The following is a 20,610-nucleotide window of genomic DNA, read 5'->3' as shown; positions in this document are numbered from 1 at the left end:
GGTCTACTGGAAGATGTTCCTGCCCACAGCAGGCAGATTGGAACTAGATGATGTTTAAGGCCCCTTCTAACCCAAATCATTCTGTGTGTGCTTCACATATGACAAAGCATTAGGCAGAGTGGTGTAGGACAGCCCTTACAATATTGGATGTCTAGAACCACAGAAGAAAACAACTGCTGATAACCTCTTATTATTCTGTGGGGTAGTAGATAAAGCAGTAGTTTATTCCTTTTCTTTCCCTCCCACCCCCAGGTGCATTGAAATACAATCAACAAACTTAACAATGGGTTTTATCAGTCTATCATTTTTCAGAAATTTGTCTTCTTATATGTCTGTCTAGATGTAAGACCATGAAGCAATCAAAATCAGAGGACTATATTTAAAAAAAAGAAAAAGGGTTTTATACATTCTGTATCTTTTTAAAGGCTGAATAGAAGAAGAGGCAGATCTGTGCCAATGAGCCCCAGAACCAGGGCCATGCACTGAGCAGGAAGCACCTCAAAGGTAGCATACACAAAATGGAAGCAACCATAAGAACTGCTGAGCACTGCAGTATGTCTTTATTCACGGCTGCATAAATACCCTTCCCTTGGGACATGCCATCTGAAACCCTTACCTGAACGCAGACATGTCTGTCCTTTCTTTGAGGGACACTATTCTCTTTTAAAACACACCAGGAAATGGGGTCACGCTCCCTTTTATACAATAGCCTAATGGTTTGAACACTTGTTCAGGAAACAGGAAAAGTAGGTTCCTTTCCTTGCTCTGTCAGAGGGGATCCAAGCCTGCTTCTTCACCTTTGCTGGGCATGTCCTACGCCTTAGCTATAGGCTGCTCTGTGGAAGACAGCACCCTCCAACCTTCCTGTTGAAGCTGTCCCACTTACTACTCATAAAAAAATTGGGGGTTAGAAAAAAGACTGCCTGCTCTCTATTTGCCAGCAACTTGCCTGTCTCTAGACTTTCACATACACATTAAAGAGTCGTTAGATCAAATAGGGGAGACTTAATCATACAGCAGCAAAGGCAGTAGCTTTCAGCATCATAGCTGTTAACTCAAGTCACATGAATTTTACTTTAAGGGAAGTCTTTAGATCCAGTATAAAGGCTACTACTTTAAGCACATCCACAAAGCCTTACACAGGCTCAAATATCCAGCAAGACAAAGTTGCCCACAGAGATTGATCAATTAACTAAATGTGAAGAAAAAGTAATGGGGGGCACGTCAGCAAAAACTCCACTGAACTCACTTCAAATATTATTTTGATAAAAGCTATAAAGCTGATTAACACATTCCCTGGGAATTCAGAGATGTGATAGCGAATGTTTTCTTAAATCTATACTGGCAAGAAAGTTAATCTCCCAGAAACTGCTCAGTGATTTTACCCCATCCTATGGAATTTATTATAACTCAATGAACCAAAAACCTTTGAAGAGAAAAATGGGAACAAAGAGTACAGGAGATTTTTAACAGAAAATAACATTTTCCAAAAAGACAATGGAATCTTGCTGGATTAAATATTCATATCAAGTAAAAATCTGCACAATAGGAATGCCAGAAAGGTTGCATTATTTACACAGTTCCCAGACAAATCTTTAGGTCCAAACACACTCCCAATATTTGAATACCTGTATGTGAAGCCAAATATATGCCCCCAGTTTTGCTGATTACATCCCCTAAAATCTGCATTTAGGGTTAGGAGGGTGTTTTTTTGGCTGGGGATGAGGTTTAACTTCACTTCTGTGACACAAGTCCAAAAATGCATTTGATTTCTTTTTCCAAGCCCTCAGCAAATGGACAACATCCCTAGATCTCTACAGATAGGATAGGAAATACTGTATTTTCCTGCACTCAGACATTTTCCCATTGCTTTTTGTTTGCCTTTATTATGAATGCAAACTATGGGGCTCCACAGCATCCCTCACTACTAGAAATCTTCATATACCATCATCTCAACTGACTACTGTGAGCCAGATCAAAGTCAGTCATCTTCATCCTCTGGCTTCTGTGCCCAGTTCCGTGGCCTGAGACCATAAATCTATTGATAACTTCCAGCCCAGCTACAACAGAACCGTTTGCTAAGTGCGAGGGGATCAATAAATCAAATCCTAAGCCCAGTTCATTACTATTTCAAGTTAATTACAAAGGGATTCTTTTCATTCAGGCCAGTACCTATACAAAATAATAGTGTTAACATGAACCAATTATTCAGGTTCAGTTCCCTCTCACGCTATAGAGGAGTTTGAGTGAACCAATTTTAACTGGAGCACCAATCCATACGATCCCTTGTTGTGGCGGGAGATGCCAGCCATTCAGATGCATGAGAAAAAACCCTCCAAAATGGATACAGGAGTAATATAAACATGTGTGGGTGCAAAGAGGATTTTCAAATGTTCTTTTACTTTGTTTATGACTCTCACAAAGCTGCTATGAATCAGGAGTGGGGAGGAGAAAGCATAAAAATATTAATCTGTTACTTCTGACATGTTCTGGATCAACATCTGGTGCATGTGCAATTGATGAAGTACGGCATTTGCCACAAAAGCTTATTTTATCTTCTATTCCCAAACTGACCAGGGAAAAATAGCACCCTTAAAAATTAAGTTTCTAGAGCCAGGGGTGTTTTTTTCCATCAAATACACAGCCAACATTGTATAGGCTGAATGTTCTATTTTGGAAAATGTTTTTTGTCTGAGAAAAGGCTGATCTTAAGTAGATTATCTATGGGCTGTTTCCTACCACTTTTTGTCTCCCCTGCAGTATCTTACTGCCAGAGTTTAGTAGACAAGTATAGTCTAGGTTCAGCTGTTTTATTTTTCATTCTATCAGTTCAAACTGAGATAGCTCACACATCTGTTTTATTTCTAAAAGGACTGCAAAGGAAAAGCATCCAGCTCATTCTAATCAAGCATAAACTTTCCTATAAATAACTAAGGACTCAACGAAACAATTGTTTGGAGGAAATGAAAGTGTGTTTAGAAACTCAAATTCCTCTATACTGTATGTCTGAGCTGTTCCAGTTTGAATGTCTTCCTGACAGCAAGGATCAGTTGCTCTAAGATGCTGTCCCTGGAGTCAGCAAACTGAAACTATAGCAGGAAATCCAGGTATTAAGATCATACTATGTGCTAATTATAAATCATCATTTCACAATCTGACATTATTCACTTCTAACCTCTTTTAAAACACATCAGGTATTTGCTTTCTAATCAGAGTTTGACAGGAGAGAGTGTCTGACATGAGATAATGATCTTTTAGTAAGACAGTAGTTCAAAGATTGCAGCTTTTACGCATAGCAATGACCTTAGTTTGATTTGCTGATCCACAAAGAAATTGTAGAGTTTCTTTAAAAAGAGGAAAAATTAAAATCATTTGAAAAGCTTCAAGTTCCTGATTTGTTTTCTGGTTTTGGTTTCTTCCTTGAAGTTAGATGTTAGCCATCTTAATCTGTCTTGCAAAATTTCTTTCCTATCGGTACGGTTTCTGCAAGCATAATTAAATATTTTCACCTTTCTACCTTTTAACATACCATGGGAGTTTTATCTGGTGATTACCACAATGTTTCCATGTATGCAGTCACTTGAAAATTGATGACATTTGAGCATGTATTGTCTGCAAACTTCGTTACTTTGATTTTTCTTAAAATCTGAATTTCTGTATTATGTAGAATACTGAAATATCTTACTGTATCTCTCAGCTTAATCCAAAGGTTTTTTTAAAGCACCATCAATTTTTTTTTGACTGATTAAATATTAGCTGATAAGAAACTAACAGAGAGTCATGAAAAACTTTTGAGTTCACTCTTTCATGGTAAAAATAAGATTTTTTTCTTCCCAGCAGTATCTGTAGTTTTTTTCCTGCTTCAACTAGATGAGAATGACTGAGGCAATAATCCTTTTCTTACAGGCTTACTAACGTGAAGGACAGCATGGATTACTGTAACTTTTTGAAATGTTTTAAATATCCATTGTGTATCCTGTTTTTCTGGCACTAGACAACTTCAGAGCTGCCAAGACTTGCAATTTATTTTATCTTAATAAGGAATCAATAAGCCAAATCTTGACTCCCAGCAGCTGATAATTTAGGATTACATTTTTAATTTCCAGCTGCTGTCTTTTGTCTCTCTGGTTGTTATTTTTCATTATTATTTGCTCTTTTCTTTCCGTGACAGTAAATCCTTCAGATATGATTACCAATTCAGCCATTTGCCTGTTTGCTGAATAAGATCTCTTGCTATTGATTACCATAATGACTAAATCCTACACAGAAATGTCACCGGTCAAAAAGCCAAGTACTCCTCTACTGTACAAGATGCTCAGCAGACCTGCAGCAAGCTTGGCTAAAATAGACCAAAATGGTTCTAGAGGCTTAAGCAGGTTACATGAGATACAGAAATCCCATGGGTAGGAAAGGCTTTGCAAGATGTGGCTTTGCAGCCGAGAAGGCAGTGAGCAGAAGCGGGGGGCCGGGAGCATACAAACCTGCACATCGTAAGTCCCGTTTAGTAAGACAGGCCTCTGGGAATTGATGTCCTGCAGTACCCCCGAAAGCACAGTGCGGTTGACTTTCTGGAAGTCTTTGGAGTGGCTGAATTGCACCATGTTGTGGAGAGCCAAAATTTTAGTGTCGAGCTCAGCATCCTGCCTGGTGCGGTTGTGCAGTCCTAGGTGGTACTTGCGGAAGTGTTTGATGAGATCTGTGGGGTCGTTCCCGTAGTAACCGTACCCACAGATGTTGCATTTGAAGTCCTGAAGCTCTGGAGACAGAGGCGCTGTATCTGGGTTATCATTTACCAACAAATCTGCTTTTGATTTGTTCAGCCTTAAACCCCCATCTGAAGGCACTTGTGGGTTTTTTGAGGCCATGGGGACCGGGCTTGAGCCTTGGCCATCAGTTTGACCACTTTGCACTTGCACTGTTTCATCTGAAGCTTTTGGCGACATCTGATGCTCCTCATTTGTCTCCGCTGCATCTCCTGACGGGGTACAGACCACATCTTGGGTGTCATCTGCATCTGATTTTTGAGGAGACTTCAAGGGCTCACAGATTCCCCCAACAGCTGGAGATGAGAAAGCCAGCATATTTCTGTCTGTCACCTCATCATGAGGGAAGGATGGAACATTTCCTCCCTTATTGTGGCTTTCATAATTGAAGCCAGCCTTTTCACTCAGCACTGAGCTTTTCAAGTCCTTTTTAACACTGGAAGATGGCTCTTGGATATGCATGCAAAGTTCCTCCTTGTTACTTAACTCTGCCGCATCACCCTGGTCAGTGTTTTCTTGCATCTGCTCTGCAGAAAATTCTTTTTTCCTTCCAGACTCTTCACTTTCAGTACCTGTAGACTCAAGGGTCTGTACCTCACCTTCACTAGCAACGTTTCTTAGAGGGGGATTCTTTTTCCGGACCATATCTACCACAGAGAAAGAAATTAAAAAAAAAAAAAAAAAAAAAAAAAAAAGAGAGAGAGAGAGAGAAAAAAGAAAAAAAAGAAAAAACCCTATAGAATTATTCAAGATATGAAACAGATTACAAACCTGACACTTCTAAAAGCATTCTGAACTACATGAATACATGGAGTACATCAGCTTTTCAGAAAATTTTTGTTGAACAGGTTTTTAAACTATGCGGAACACTTTTAAAAAATTAGCACACTAACACTAAACTTAACTAAAAAGAGAACTGTAAAAAACCTACAAAAACACTTCCATGAGAGTGAGTGAATTGCAGGTTTCATTTTCTTTTGGAATAATGGTCTGGGAGGAAGAATTTTAAATGAAAGCTCCTTTTAAAATAATTTTAGAAAACTAAGGGCAAAAATAAATTTTTGAAGTCTAATGTTCAGACACAGTACAACTACATATAACATAGCTTTGCAAAAATACACCTGAAAGACATAATCTTAATTTAAGATTAAGAACTTAAACAAGTTATTAGGAAGAAAACAGATTTAGGAGAGTAAGTACTTGAGGTTTCAGAGAAAGTATTTTCCTAAGCAGGTATCAGTTTCTCTACAGCAAAAGCTCCCCCTCCTACTGCCCATAAACTTCAAACAGGATTATACGGATATTTTAGAGTCGGGCCCCACAGTCCATTATTCATGTAATTAGTTCTATTTGCCAAACAAAGAGAAACTAACTTTATTAGGAAACCCGTTGTCAATAAAACTTTACAGGCCTGGATTCAGACATTTGACATCACTGTGTGGCTGAGCCAGGATCTGCCCTGGAAACACCTGGAATCCACATGGATCTAATCAGCCAAACCTTCCTCTGTTCAGTCCTACTTGCAGACATAGCCACTACTGCTAAATCCGCAAGCACACTTCCAGGATCCATTTCAGAAAGCTGAGACAGGACAGCAACAAGGATCACAGAGAAAGGGGGAGTCTGCCACTGATGACTTAGCTGCTTTCTGAATGGAGGAGATCATGGAGGGACAAGTAATCACACTACGCAGGTACTAAGTCAAATTCCTCATCCACTTCACCTTCCCCATCCTATTTAAGAGAAAATACATGTATGAAACTCCCCTGCTTTCTCCGCTGTGTGGTTCTGGATTTGATATTCATCAGCAGCCTGTTTGATCCATTTGTGTTCACATGCTAACTATGGGCAGAGACAGATGTGCCCCAACTTTTCTATGCTCTTAATCTTTGCCAGTGCTGCATACAAGGATGGATGTTTCTCTTTGCCAAATTGTGTGTGGTCTGGTGGCAGCAGCCTGAAGTACCACACATGAGATGTGAGCTACAGACTCAAGTCTGAGCCCCCATTCCCAGGCCAGGGCCCTACAGAGGCACTGGAGATTTATATTGCTGTGCCAAGGCAGGACCACCTGGCGACTCTGGGAGCAGCACTGTGCTCCAAATGGTGCTGCATCCAGACCTTTGAAAGAAGGACAGCCTTCTCAAAACAGTACTTTGAGAAGCAAGGCTGGGGACAGAGGTTAAAAATAAAAGAACAGGCATCTGTACATCCTCTTATTTACATCTGCTCCACATGAAAGATCACTATATGCTCTGCTGATAAAAACAGACAACTTCTTAGGGGAAATGTTCAACTTGTGTCTTGGGCTGGCTCTGTTGTCTTTGTGGTTGAGCTGATCCACAAGCAGCATGGGCTACAGCAAGGCAACTCTCACAAAGAATGCCAGCTCATGTTACAGAAATTTTGACACTCCGTGTGGTCTTAATAGGTTTCTTAAATGCCTACTGTGATTCCTTACTGTAGAAGACACATAAGCTTGGGAACCAAATGTCTTCTCTTTAATATCAACTACACCTACCAGGGATGTATGAGCTAAACTGGACTTTTCTTCCTCGTAGCTTCTGAACCATGAAGTCACTCAGAACTCAGAGAAAAGAAATATTTTCTACGTTGGTAAGAGAACTATTACAATATAGACTCAGCCTGCTAAAACAACATGCACACTTATATAATTCAAAGTATAAAGATAGTCGTCAGCCTTTCAGCATTGCTACTTCTCCATGAGACTCCATGAATGCTCTTGGTTAACACACATTAAAAATATCTGTGAGCATCTCTGGTAGGTGTTCAGCTAAGTATGTACTTTTCTCCTGGTTACACGTCCCAAACCATTTTTAAAATAACTTCCATTTAAATGCAATGTGGCAGACAACAGAGAAAGAAGCCCTGACTGCACAGAGAAGAAAATCAGAAATCGAGAAAGTAAACATCATGACTGTTACCTCAGTCAAAATTAAACAAGACTAAATGCAATGTTCTAAAATGTTTTTGTTACAGATATTTTTGGCAGATAAGGAAAGCTTACAGATTTGCTATCTTCATGACAACTGACAGAAGAGAGTCACAGAAAAGAACAGAAAAAAAGTTTCTTTAAAGAAAAGAAATGAAAAATCTGGACTGTATACAGGCTAACTGGACAGGAGATCTAGCTACTTTAGTTCTAATATTCCCAATATATTTCACAGTTTGGGTTAATGGGGGGGAAAAAGAAAACTGCATCTGCCTAATGGAGCTTTTTCATGCAGCATTCTACACTTGGAGAAAGCAAGGAAAGAAGAAAAAGATAACATTGACTTAAGTTGAATTCATAAGTATTTTCCCTTCTTTTTTTCTTTTAGCTTTTGAAAAATCATCTGTCATTTATTTGTTTGATATCCACTCAAGGGGACGGTAAGAAAAGACACAAGGATTTTTTTGTTGTTGAAATTCCACCACTATCATTTCTCAGAGACATATTATGTAAATAAAACTACATTTGCAATACTCCTAAATTGAAGAAACCATCCCTTAGCAAGTCATAAGTTAGATTACAGAAAGAATATAGCCACTCTGAAATTATTATCTCTAAGACAAATAACAGATTGCACAATGTTTTATTGTGTGCCAAGAACGTTTTCGGTTAACAATTTCACTTGAAAAAATAGATCACATACTTGTAAAATCATACCCAGCATTGACTTCATAAGGCATGTGGCTTTAGAGTGCTTTTTACAATTATTAATTCTATTAGTCAACTAGCAGGCGGGCTAATGCAATTGTCTTAGAAGATGCACGGAAGACACAGAAGACATTTTGAGAGCTGATCTGTATATCTGCAAAACAAAACAAAAAAAAAAGGTTTTCCTTCCTAAATTATGCATTCAAAATATGGTGTTTACTTAAAAACATGATTATACCTATTGTACATTCCCATGCATCTGTTACTGGGCACTATACAAATAGAGTCTGCTGTTCTCTTTTCTCTCAAACATGGGAAATCCCATAGCTCTCCTCTCCTCAGACACACATGCTCTTGCACACACATGCACACACAAAAAAAGACAAAAAATATCTCAGAGCTAATGCTTACCAAACACAAAGTCTAAAACAAGTTTAAAGTAACTGTTGAAAATGAGCTGTAGAAAGAAAAGTGTCTTAAAAATTCACATGCATCATCATGGGACTAGCCTAATGGGATAGTTAATGGCATCTAAATAACTCCATCAGCAGTTGTAAGTTAACCTCTGCTGGCTGCCTTGTCTTCCACTTCAAAAAAAATTAGTGGTGTTACTTTTGTTGTTAGCAGGCAGCTTCCCACATCTCTACAATGTCATCACAATAGTAAGCACATTTGTTGAGTGCTAGTAAAGAAGCGTAGTGAAGAACAGGCTTTAGGACTGAACTACCTTTTCATCACTGAAAATAGTGATCTGCCCCAAATAAAAGAATTACTAAGCCTGATGTGAATGAAAGGACTTCTTGAGCTGAGGGAATTTTGGATAAGGCTCAGATTGCAGCTATGTGTACTTTCTCTCAAAAACAGCCAAGGCTACTCTATGTGATTCATACATCTGCAAGATATAGACTTTTCTGTTCAACAGTCACTCACATCAGTTTATCCCTGGAAACAAAAACTTCTGCAAAAATCAGTTTGTAATTCAGGATAATGAATTACCATAGTGACTACCATACTTCTTAAAAAAAAAAAAAAAAAAAGAAAAGAAGAAAAAACTAATTCTGGTAATCAATAGTTTCTTAGGAGTGGTGAAGATAATACTAATTACCTGCTGATCACCAGCTCCCCAGCAGGTCACTGTTGTTGCTCATTACTTTTACTGAATGTGATGGCTTGTCATCAAAGCCTATTGCAACAGAATGGCTGTTGCCTGGTGCTTGTGATGCAGGTTTAGGTCAGATCTTAGTCATATGCTCTTTTTAACAGAATAATCCATCTAGAAATATGTTTGAATTTTAAGAGACGCCACTGACTAATCTTTTTGTACAAGCAGATGCACAAGCAGACGAAGAGCGAACTTATACTCAAGGGTATATGAAGACTGTGATATTATCAGTCAATATGCTGCAGCAACAAAAAGTTAATTGAAAATACACATTTATATTCAACAGGCTCAAGTAGGACATCTTTGTTAAGGGATAGTAAAATTAATACTTTTACACTCATATATATTACACACCCACACAAAGACATATAATGCACATACGGCGCTTGAACATCAATCATTTTCCCAGAATAATGCAGCAAAAAATCATTAACTCTCAGTGTCTCAGCTTAATATATGTCTAATACTTACCTATCTCACAGGAGTGTTGTGAGGCTTAATTAATTAGTGACTGTAAAGCACTTTGTGATCCTCTAATGAAAGGTGCTACATGGCACAAAGTATTATTAAAATCATTAGGACCACAAAAAAGCCCTGTGGAATTCCAGCCTACACTGTCTTTTGGGGTTGGGAGTGATCTTATTATTAAAAGGAGACCATCAGACTAATTTTAATAATTTTTTCAAGATTTTTTCCCCCTTTGCTGTTGTGATAGCACGTTAGTAACTAGAAATTTAATCTTTATCATCTTAATAACATACACTCATGTAGTTTGTTACTGCAGGGCTAGAGAAGAGAGCAGGGCTTTTGGCATTCATCTGGCTTTCCCTTTTAAGACAAAAAAAATGAGAGATTGAGAGACATATTTTGACACCTTCCCACACTCCACTCCAGCAGGACAGCCGATCATGTGAGATCGCAGGATACTTGCTATAGCTGCATGGGAAAATAACGCTGTGGTTTTAATTTCTCTCCTTTTTAGACTTCTTCTTTCACAAAAGAAAAAAAAAAAAAAGAAAGAAAGAAAAAGAAGAGGAAAAACAGAAAAAAACCCACAAGACACAAAACAAAACCCAGTTTATTATACATAAATAGACTACAAAGACTGTCTGCTGTTCTTCATATAAAAACCCCTAAGTGTTCAAAGTGCCGGCTTCTATCAAGCACATCAAGTCCTAATCAATCTGGAGCCTCCTCCCTGCTCTCCATACAACACTCGAGCAGCTGTAAGGCACACGAGCTGCGAAGGCAGAACGCTCCTGTTTTGAGACGGAATTTCTGGGAAAGCTTCTCGGCGGCGCGCTCGGTCCCGGGAGCCCGGCGGCGCCCAGCCCTCCTGGGCAGCCTGTCCCGCCGGGCCGGCCCGGACCTGTGCCCGGCACAGCCAGAAAGGGAACGAGCTCATCAGCACAGCCCACGAGTCAAAGACCTGCCGGGTAATTTACGCACTTAAAAAAAAAATTAGAAAAACCCAACAACAACAAAAAAATCTCCGTAAATAACACTGGAAACTCCAGGTGAAATTGCTGCCCTCACTGAAAATTAGATTACATTAGACCCAAACAACTACCCCAGACTCAGACACAGTGGTAGAGGACAGGCCAAAGCTGCTGCCCCTCTACCGTCCCTTGTGAACATTTCCACAATGAAATGCCAGAAAAGAGACATGTACGACTTCACATCCCCACCATCTCCAGCTGGGACACAGAACAGGAGGCAGCCACACATGATGCTTCTCTCCCACTTTTGGTCGTGGATTTCAGAGCAAGTCTGCCAGCAAACAACCAACACATGGCCCTCCCTAACTTTTCTCTGCTGAGAAAGGAAGGGAAGAACTCCTTTTGTGTACAGACCCAAGAGTCAGAGGGTCTGACCCAAGAGGCCCTAAACCATGGGTGGGCAGAATAAGCTTAATGACTGCCTCTTCAACAAGACCATCTCCTTTCTGCTTCGGCACAAGTGTCTTCACATACACTGTACAACACAGAAGATGTCACAGCTCTAAGCAACTGACAAGTTAATTCCAAAGGAGTTTTTAATTTATACATGCTTTTCTGCAAGCCCTCAAACTGCATGTCCTGTCTTTCCTGCCTGAAATTGCTAAGGTAGAACACGATTCCTCATATCAGTAAAATAAGATCGGATCAGACATTGTAATTGGACAAAATGCATCTGTTTGATATTTTACACTCTACATGCTCCACTGAAGTTATGATAGCTTCATCAATCTAAAAAGTGCAAGGAGAAAACCATGCCTTAAACGTCGTATTAGTAGAACCACATTATGGCAATACACAGTTGTTTTTTTCTCCTCCTCTCCTACTCTTTTGCATTTGCAGGCTCTTCAGTTTAACCCCTGATCACCAATTTGCCAAGGGCTGTTTGCAATTTTTTTCCCCACAAAGTCTACAACAAAGAGACAAATGAAAAGACCTGTGGTCTGTTCAAGCTTGCTCCTTCCTGTGTACATTTACTTTCCCAGTATCGATCGTTCTCAAATCTCTAAAGGTGCACTTTTGGACATCTTAAATCTTGTTCAGCTACAAAGTGCCATCACCTTCAAACAACTGTCATCAGATAAATCTCTTATTAATTCACAATGAATTAATTCACAATGATCTTTTCTACTACCTTATGCTTCAGAGCACAGCACACATCAGTAGTCATCTAGCCACTGGAATAAATCTAACCTTTTCTATGGGTATAAAGCAGACACTTGGTCATTTCAAGAGAGTTTAGGAGTGGCATTTCAAAATAGATTCTTTAAGCCCACTTCTGGGCACTTCTTTAATTTTAAGCTCACTCCTGGACACTTTCAGGAGAAACTGAAGTCAAAAGGTGACATGTCTAAAGAGGTGACATGAAGGAGAATTTTATGCTGTCTTGCAACCAAAATGAAGAATTCTAGAACTGCTTTTACTTACAAGTTCCTGAGCACAGCAGGATGCTGCTCTGCACTTCTTACTGGCCTGCTGCAGAAAGCTTGTTCCTGCCTGCCCTCCACTGCCATCCGTCCAGGATGGGAGAGTCCACAAAGGCAAGATTCACTTTGCCCTCGCTTCCAATCAAGTACCTAAAAGCACTCTGCACACATGACAACTAATTAAAACTCAACAAAGCTTGTGAAACAGGAAAACTGGCATTTTACGGATAAAATTAATTAAATAATTTATTAATTAAATAAAATCATCTACAGAAAAACGAAAAATTCAAAGTGTTCAAGGTGACGTGCAGGCAGAGCTCTTGGCTAGTGACTGAATCTGGGTTCTTTAGATGCCCAGGTCCATATTCCCCTCGTGTAAGTATTTTAGTACAGAAAGCATCACCCTAGCACTTGGCAAAAGGCCAAGATCCTGTAATTTAATAAGGTACAGAAGGAGCATCTCATGCAAAAATCTAACTGCTCCAATTTATCATGACAGTTATGGGATAAGCTGACATTTTATTTGTATGCAAATTAGTCTCCAAAACAGCATTAAAAGGCTGCACTTTCAGAGAATATTATGCCTTTGCTTCTCTGTTCTGCATTTATCTAAACTCAGCTTTGTATATTAAAAGTAGTTTAATTTTTACATTGATGCTGCTTTGCATGCTCCCCAATCTACTGTTATTGCAGCGTGGAGAGAATCCAGCCTGATTTGCTTACTGCAATAAAGTAACTGACTTCTGCCAGGACTGACACCTCCTATGAGAGCCCTGCCTGCCATCCTCTCCAAATCTTCTGGTTATTCTAGAAATTATCTGTCCTTACGCTTTAAAGAGTGCAGAACATTCCCTATTAGGTGAAACAAGAGGTCCATTTAGTCTGGTGTTCTTTTTTGGAGATACTAGATCCTTCAAAGAAGGTTCAACTGCTTTTGGATAGAATCACCTACTTCTGTGAAACATGCATTGCTCCTAATCCTCAATGCGTAAGACAGTGGCTTACTTTCTGAAGACGAAGAGGGTTTGTAGACTTTAATTATCTCTCAACATTTTACTATTTGTTTTTTAAAGAAGTCTTATATATCCCCATGTCCATGGTCAATAAAAGCGACCAGTATCTATGTCAACATCATGATACTGTTATCAGCGACATCTTGTAGCTCTCACCATACAATCTAAATCTGGGAAGAAAAAAAAAAAGGAAATATTTAAATATTTTTAAGTGTTTAGAGTTCATTTTTTGTCAGTGGAGTAGAGTTTTCTCTCAATCTTGTACTAGCAAGAATCAAAGACCCCCAGGGCTGTGGGCACATCTATCACATCCCCACTGTTCATCCCATCTTTACGACAAACAACCACTGTCTTGCCAAACTCTTCTAGTAGGTGTGGCAATCTCATATGTTTCAATTTCTTTTCAGCCTGAGTAAACGCAGTGTTCTCTGTAATCCATATGTCCTTTGAAGACAATGGGAGTTTAGGGTTTGCAAATGACTCAGAACTGAATCTGAGTTGAGTGTACTGGCAGAGGTGAGCACAGTGCTACCCTGAGATAAAGACTGAGGAAAGAAGGTGACCTCCTGGCTCCTAGGCAAGAGCAATCAGGTGTGGGTACAAGAAATGACTCATTTGTTCTTTTGCATGAAGAATACAACAGACTGATCCTATTTCCCTTGAAGGTAATGGCAAAAGCCCCACTGACTCCGAGAGAAGCAAGTCTGAGATGTGCTGTCCCTTTCTGCCAGGTGAGGTCTGTGATATGAGAGAAAGGCATCAGAGCTGCCTTGTCCAAAACCTCAGTCAAACGGAACCATAAATTACTTGGGAGAAGAGGAAAATATGCAAGGGAGATAGAGGACGGTTTTGGCTAGCATTCCAGAAAAGTTCAAATAATTTTGTTTCCAACTAGAGGCAAAATCCTCCCATTTGAAATGGGGTTGAAATTTCAGAAACTGGGAAAGAAGCAGAAGTCTACAGCCTAGACCAAAACCAGTAATATTAAATCATCACCGGAGAGGGCATTATTGTAGTACTTTTCCAGCCAGACCAGAACCAAGATGAACATGAGTTTGCAAAAAATGTCCTTAATTTTTTTTTTTTTTTTTTTTTTTTTTTTTTTTTTTTTTTTTTTTTTTTTTTTTTTTTTTTTTAAAAAAAAAACCTTGGCAAGGGTTTCCAGACACAAGTTACATAGGTAAGGGAGGGCAACCAAGGGCAACCGGAGTTGAGCCCACATACATCAAAGCAGACTCAGGCTTTGGGTACCCATCCAAACTGAGCCTTCAAAGGTTCTGATGTTGCCCTATTGTTTAGCTTGAATCTTGTCTCAGCTTGTTCAGGATAACCCACATTCAGAAGTATGGAAGAAGGGAAAAAGAACACACATTTTCCAAACTGTGATTGCAAAACCAAACAAAAAAATGTAAATCTACCTGCTGCAGGGTAATACTGGTAAGCGTGGCTAGCTATTGTTGCTCCATGCTTTTCAATTTCCATATATTAGCATTCATTGCCGACATTATTAAATCCAAAGTTATTTGGATGCTTTGATCAGCAAATTGAACACTGAGTCTATATATGATGTACCTATATTCACGTAAAGTTTACAAAGCTATTATATCTCCTATTTTAACATTTTTCCCCCCACATGCTGTGAGTTTCTATATATCCCACAGCCATACATTCCAAACACAGACTATTTTATTTAGTAATTTATTCAAGAATTTAGATAAAAAGAAAAGCAATGGAAATTGTTTGGCAATCTCTATATAAACAGTTCCTATACATTTGGGTTGAATCATCCAGCGATCGCTCATCTTGACATGCCTGTGACAGATAGAACTTTCATCACCAATATGCCCTCTTGACTTAGCGATCAGAATACAAGGGATCCATATTACAAAATCTCTTTTACCATTTATGGCTATCACAAAAATTAAAATCACATTAAACATAAGCAAGTCAGAATTTTTGGCACTGTTTTTCCACTCAGCACAAATAACCCCACTCTCCATTGTGAATGGGGGAGAAACAACAGCAGTGGCAACCACAACAAAAGAGTGGATTGTGTATTCCCTACACAAAACAGAAAGCTGTGCCTATTCAAGAAATCTTGGCCATTTGTCAGAAATTACAGAACTGATGTTACAGCCCAATATTAGCTCCAGCCAAAGCAGTGGTGAATTACCTTGCCTTTTGAATCATTCCTATTAGCAAGGAAAAGACTCTCTTGCAGCACATATCATATGGTCCTCATGCAAACTGAGAAACAGAGCCACTTTCTTAAAAAAACCCAAAGTAAAATACATTAAAAAAAGACCAAAGTGAATGCAAATGGATCCACTCTGAGTAGTTTGTCTATTATTTGCCCTTTTTATCTCTTATTTTTCTTTTGAAGCTGAGAAATGAAGTGAAATGCTGATGAGAAAGCTGGTCTTACAGCACTTTCACCTTACTAATTTGTTATGAAATGGCTTTAAAACAGTAGCACTTTTCGGATAGCCGTAAGAATTGAGTACACACATTCACTGAGAAGTATGATTTCTGTTTTACCCATTTACATTCTGGTTGGAAAAGGGGGAAGGAGGGTGCAGAATAAGAAGACTCCTTGATACTCTGCTGATGTGGCTTTGCAGCAGCTTTGTGAGTGCTGGCAACCCTTTAAAACTGGCAAGGGATGCCAGCGCCAGCCTGCTGACTGCTGGATGAATATATATAGTGCAAATAATGCTGTTCTTGAATAAGTTTTTCCCAAACTCCCACATAAACTTTCCATGGGAAAATCTCATAATGCCTGCATAAGTGATTTTATGAATCTAGCTTTCAGCTTTTGATAGAAGATTTCTTACGCCACTGGCTTTGATTCTTTATTGCACAAAGGGGTGGTGCCAAAAGCCCTCACATTAGCCTGGACCATCCAGACATCAGAAATTTAATTTAAACATCAGTAATCTGCCAGGATCATAAAACACATACAAAAAAAGATTTAATTTTTTTCCCGAGAGGTAAATATGTAATTTCAGAAACACAACTACAACATAGATGGCAGAAACTGCACACAGCCACATATAGACAGAAACTAAGACTGCCAATGAGAATAGAAATCTTCAGTCTGCAGAGACGAACAGAAGTGAACAGTTGTTTTATTCCTATTGAAGATATATTTTGAAATAAGTTGGGCACTATATTTCTTTTCCAGCAATAATGCACCTAAATGTTCCTTTAAAAATATCTACCTCCCTCCCTAAAGGTTACAGAGAGGTACAACCACAGATTACACTAATATTTCCATTCTCAAAAATCCCCTGTACACAAGCAAGTCTTACCACAGTACTCCTGTCTTCCTCCTCAGAGCTGCCTTCATGCCACCTCTATTTCCAATTCGGTACCTCACTAGTTTTAAGCAATATCCAGCAATGTTGAGCTGATCTGTTGCACTGGGATGTATCCCACAAAAAATGAAAGCTTTTGCCGTGTTTTCAATTATAAAGAAAGCGACTATTAAAGCAACTTCTGGGTTCACTGGCATTTTGGAGTCAAAAAAAAGTCCCAAAACTACTTGCAGTGGCTACGACAGCACCTTCTTTGAAGTAATGTTGCAACTTGTGCAAAGGAATTTGGGATGTACCTGAGATCTGAAGGTGCGGGCTACAAATTAACACAGCCAATTAGGTGGAGGAGCTGAGAGTCCAACACGGATGGGGTGAGATAACCACAACTGAATAAAATGTGAGCCAGTTGGCTGAGTACAGATCATGTCATTCTCCTCATCTAGCTGCTGCCCATCAATAATCTGTTGCTGTTTGCTCTCCCCATGACAATCAATCCAAGCGAGGGCTGCTTCTAATTTTTCAGTCTAGGAATAGCTGCAGAACATCCACAACTGTTTTTTCAAACAACTCAAGAGATAAATGTTTCATCCACATATCAGCATGCAAATTCTTCACAAAATGGGACTAGTAAAGAGCAAATAATTACTCCTGTAACAGTTTCATCTGATAAACAACAAGACATAAGGCTGCAAAAGTGATCTTTGTACCATTAACAGTCAGGAGAGAATCCAACTTCTAAAATTACTTGATTAACTGATACAGGACCCCAAACCTGTGACAATTCAGTAGAGAATGTTTCACAATAGATGTAGTCATGTTTTAGGGATTAGTATTAGCTATAAATTTCTTACCCCCTGAAATCTAGTACAACCAGATTTATACAGCAAAGATGCCTTCCTCTGAAGAAGAGAGAGATGAAATCAGAGCCAATTAAATTTAAGCATCTCTTAATTCTTTTGTTAAGAAGTATGTTTTGAAAGAATAAGAATACATGAGAGAAATTAGAAATTATCTTCATAATTTGGCTGTTGCTTCTCTTCTTGTGATTAATAAGAACAGCCAGAGATTACAGATAAAAACCTTAATGTCACAAATCATTCATACAATCATTTTAAGTCAATAACAAGATGAGCATATGCCTGTATGATGACCTAAAGAACAGAGACTGGAGTAAACCAATGTATTTGTGAAGTACATGGTACTTGGGTCTTCTCCAGCATCAAAATGAACTGATTAAACCAAACACAGACTCGAGTCTCTCTTTAAAAAAAAATAACCTTGTTATCATTGAATCCCATATCATCTTGATAGGCCTTGGCCTATTAATTGAAAAATAATGACTCTTTTTGACTCCCAGATCTAAAGAAGCAATTTGATTTCCCATCCTATTATACCCTACGTTGTTGAAGCTCGGGATCTCCTTTGAGTCTGAGACAAAAACACCCAACAGCTCCGCTCATAATCCTCACGCTTCGTTCGCCCACAGGAGAACCTACATGCAGTTCCCATTTTGCCTGCTCACAAGATGGCACGCTTGTCTCACGCCAGCTACACAAGTAAGTCTGTATTACACTCACAGCTTCAAGGATAATTAAAGGTTAGGCACGGAGGTGGCAGCAACACGCTCCCACACCACCGGCGGCACCGGCAGGGCTGCAGGTCTGTCTGCCTGTGCTGTGTGCCCGAAACACCACCCAGGCACTGACCTGCTGCTTCTCGCTTCCCGAGCTCAGATGTGGGCAGCAGTGCAAACCCCAGAAGAAAAGAACGTGTCTCCTTAAGCCCAACCTGGGCTTTATCTACGTAAAACTCTACCAGCCTCTGAGCTAAAGGGGACTTGAGTAATTCACGAGTACACTGTAAGCTGGGCAACATACACACACTTGATAGACTCTAAAATTACTGAAAATTATCATCTCCCTTGTGTCTTTCTAACAGATTGACATATCAATGCCTTATGTGTCATTATGTTTCAATTTGAATCATGACTGGATTCACCAGTGGAAATCACTGAAGATACACAAAAAAGAATGAGACGTAAGATTTGGGTGAAAAAAATGAGGATGCATGAGAGACTGGACATTAGAAACTTTAAGAAAACATTAAAATCAGCAACAGGAAAATCATATAAACTGAGAAACAGCAGGTCTACTGGAGGTAGTGGAATAAAGACCCCATGCTTCACTCATCACAGGTAGAGTTAAAATTTGTTTAGATTTAAAGAAATGTCCTGTTTTCTTTTTTTCTTTTCTTTAAAGACATATGTGGGTAATAGAAACAATAGGAACGTAGGAATATTACTGTAACTGTTGATTTCATTTACATTCACTCTAACAGATCTACCAAAACAGAAAAGATACCACCTTTTATTTCAACTTAAGAAAGAGTGCATGAAGTCAGGGAGTTTTGTTTGCATGGCAGGCAAATAGATGTATTAATTTGTACACACAGGCCCTTCAAGTTAACCTGTGTCCTTTATACAGGTAGCCAGCTGCTAATCATTTTCTGCAAATCCCTGCATTTTGCTCTGAATTCAAAACATCACAAGAAAATCTGATCTTTGAACCCAGCAAAAATGAAATACATCTTAGGCTGTACTGGAACTGGCATGTGACCACTGTAACTGGGGTTTAAGAACTGAGGAAGTGTCAATGGTTTAGGCATCAAGATGACCAAAAGGAAGACCATGTGCAAGCTCACACTGCCACAGCAATGCTGTGCAAGCTGGAAACAGTGAAGACAGGTGAGAGCATCAGGCACTTCTCACTGTCCATTAAACTGCTTCCTGTAATTATAAATATACAAACATTAAAGTAAGAAAATTATTACAATGCACTGATAGAAAATGAATTCTCAAATACTCAAAAGATTAATCAACAACAGTCTATCAGCATAAGATACTGTGGCAACACTCAGCATTTCTGAGGCAGACAGCCTGGCACTTTGTTTGCTTTGCTACACGAGAAAAATCCAACATCAGATCGTGGGTGCATCCCAACTGTGGGATACTCTTCTGCAGCTCCCAGCTCCAAATGCTCACTCTGGCAACATCCCGACTACGCGTCAGAAAGTCTGGTTTGGCACCATTCTCCTGAGCCTTTTGGACTCCATCAGTAGAAACTCAAGCGAACAGACAAAACGCAACATGCGCCACCCAGCAGATTAGAATTGCAGAGTCTGGTCTGCTGGAAAGAATCAGCAACTGCTCAGCGCTGGCTTGTGCTTCCTACAAGCACTCCACCTTTCAGCAATACTGAAGAGACACTCTCTGCTCTAGTTTATAAAGCCATTTTTTCATTATTTTCTTTTTCTCCTTAAATAGAATAGTAGATGATTAAAATAGGAGAGGCAGACCTATGGTTAGGCAAGTAAAAATGGTCTCGTAATTTCCTTTGTGTCCATAGAAAATCAACATTATACACTAATCACTCCCACTCCAAAACAGCCATATCACAGCTATGTTTACACTGTTTTTGTAACACTCATCAAGAAGTGAGCCTGGCCTTGAGGCAAAATGACAAAGTAGAGACTGAAACTCTTCTACAATATTCTCAAGTCACTTCTTTCCATTTGAACTACTCCATCAGGGTCTAAAAGTCTCATTTCAAACAGCTGCATCACAGATGAGCTAACAAGAAAAATACTCAAGTGTTTATACAGAAAATACTAAGGAACCAGAATGATAACAAAAGTTTTATGGTATCTTCAATCTAGAGAAGTACAGAGATCTACAGAAAACTACTGAAAATTGTACTGAAAGGGGGAATGAAA

The 20,610-nt window shown here is 39.2% G+C and overlaps 1 protein-coding gene across 5 annotated transcripts in view; it reads right to left on the bottom strand.

Moving 5' to 3' along the window:
- TRPS1 (transcriptional repressor GATA binding 1) overlaps nt 1–20,610 on the bottom strand; it is a 213,607-nt gene that overhangs the window by 165,710 nt on the left and 27,287 nt on the right. For 3 of the 5 annotated variants that reach the window (XM_063423194.1, XM_063423125.1, XM_063423413.1), the window contains exons 2-3: nt 8,420–8,578; nt 4,482–5,410 (exon numbers count right to left, since the gene is read on the bottom strand). In XM_063423194.1, the coding sequence (XP_063279264.1) occupies nt 4,482–5,410; nt 8,420–8,456 (966 nt within the window). In that variant the 5' untranslated portion in view covers nt 8,457–8,578. Of the gene's footprint in view, nt 1–4,481; nt 5,411–8,419; nt 9,990–20,610 lie in introns of those variants that run through there. The other 2 variants (XM_063423276.1, XM_063423339.1) reach the window with 2 other exon arrangements.

This window comes from Prinia subflava, chromosome 1, assembly GCF_021018805.1.
Source record: "Prinia subflava isolate CZ2003 ecotype Zambia chromosome 1, Cam_Psub_1.2, whole genome shotgun sequence".
Classification (NCBI taxonomy): Eukaryota; Metazoa; Chordata; class Aves; order Passeriformes; family Cisticolidae; genus Prinia; species Prinia subflava.
Note: the sequence above shows the minus strand (reverse complement) of the source record. Positions and strands in the feature narration are given on the sequence as shown.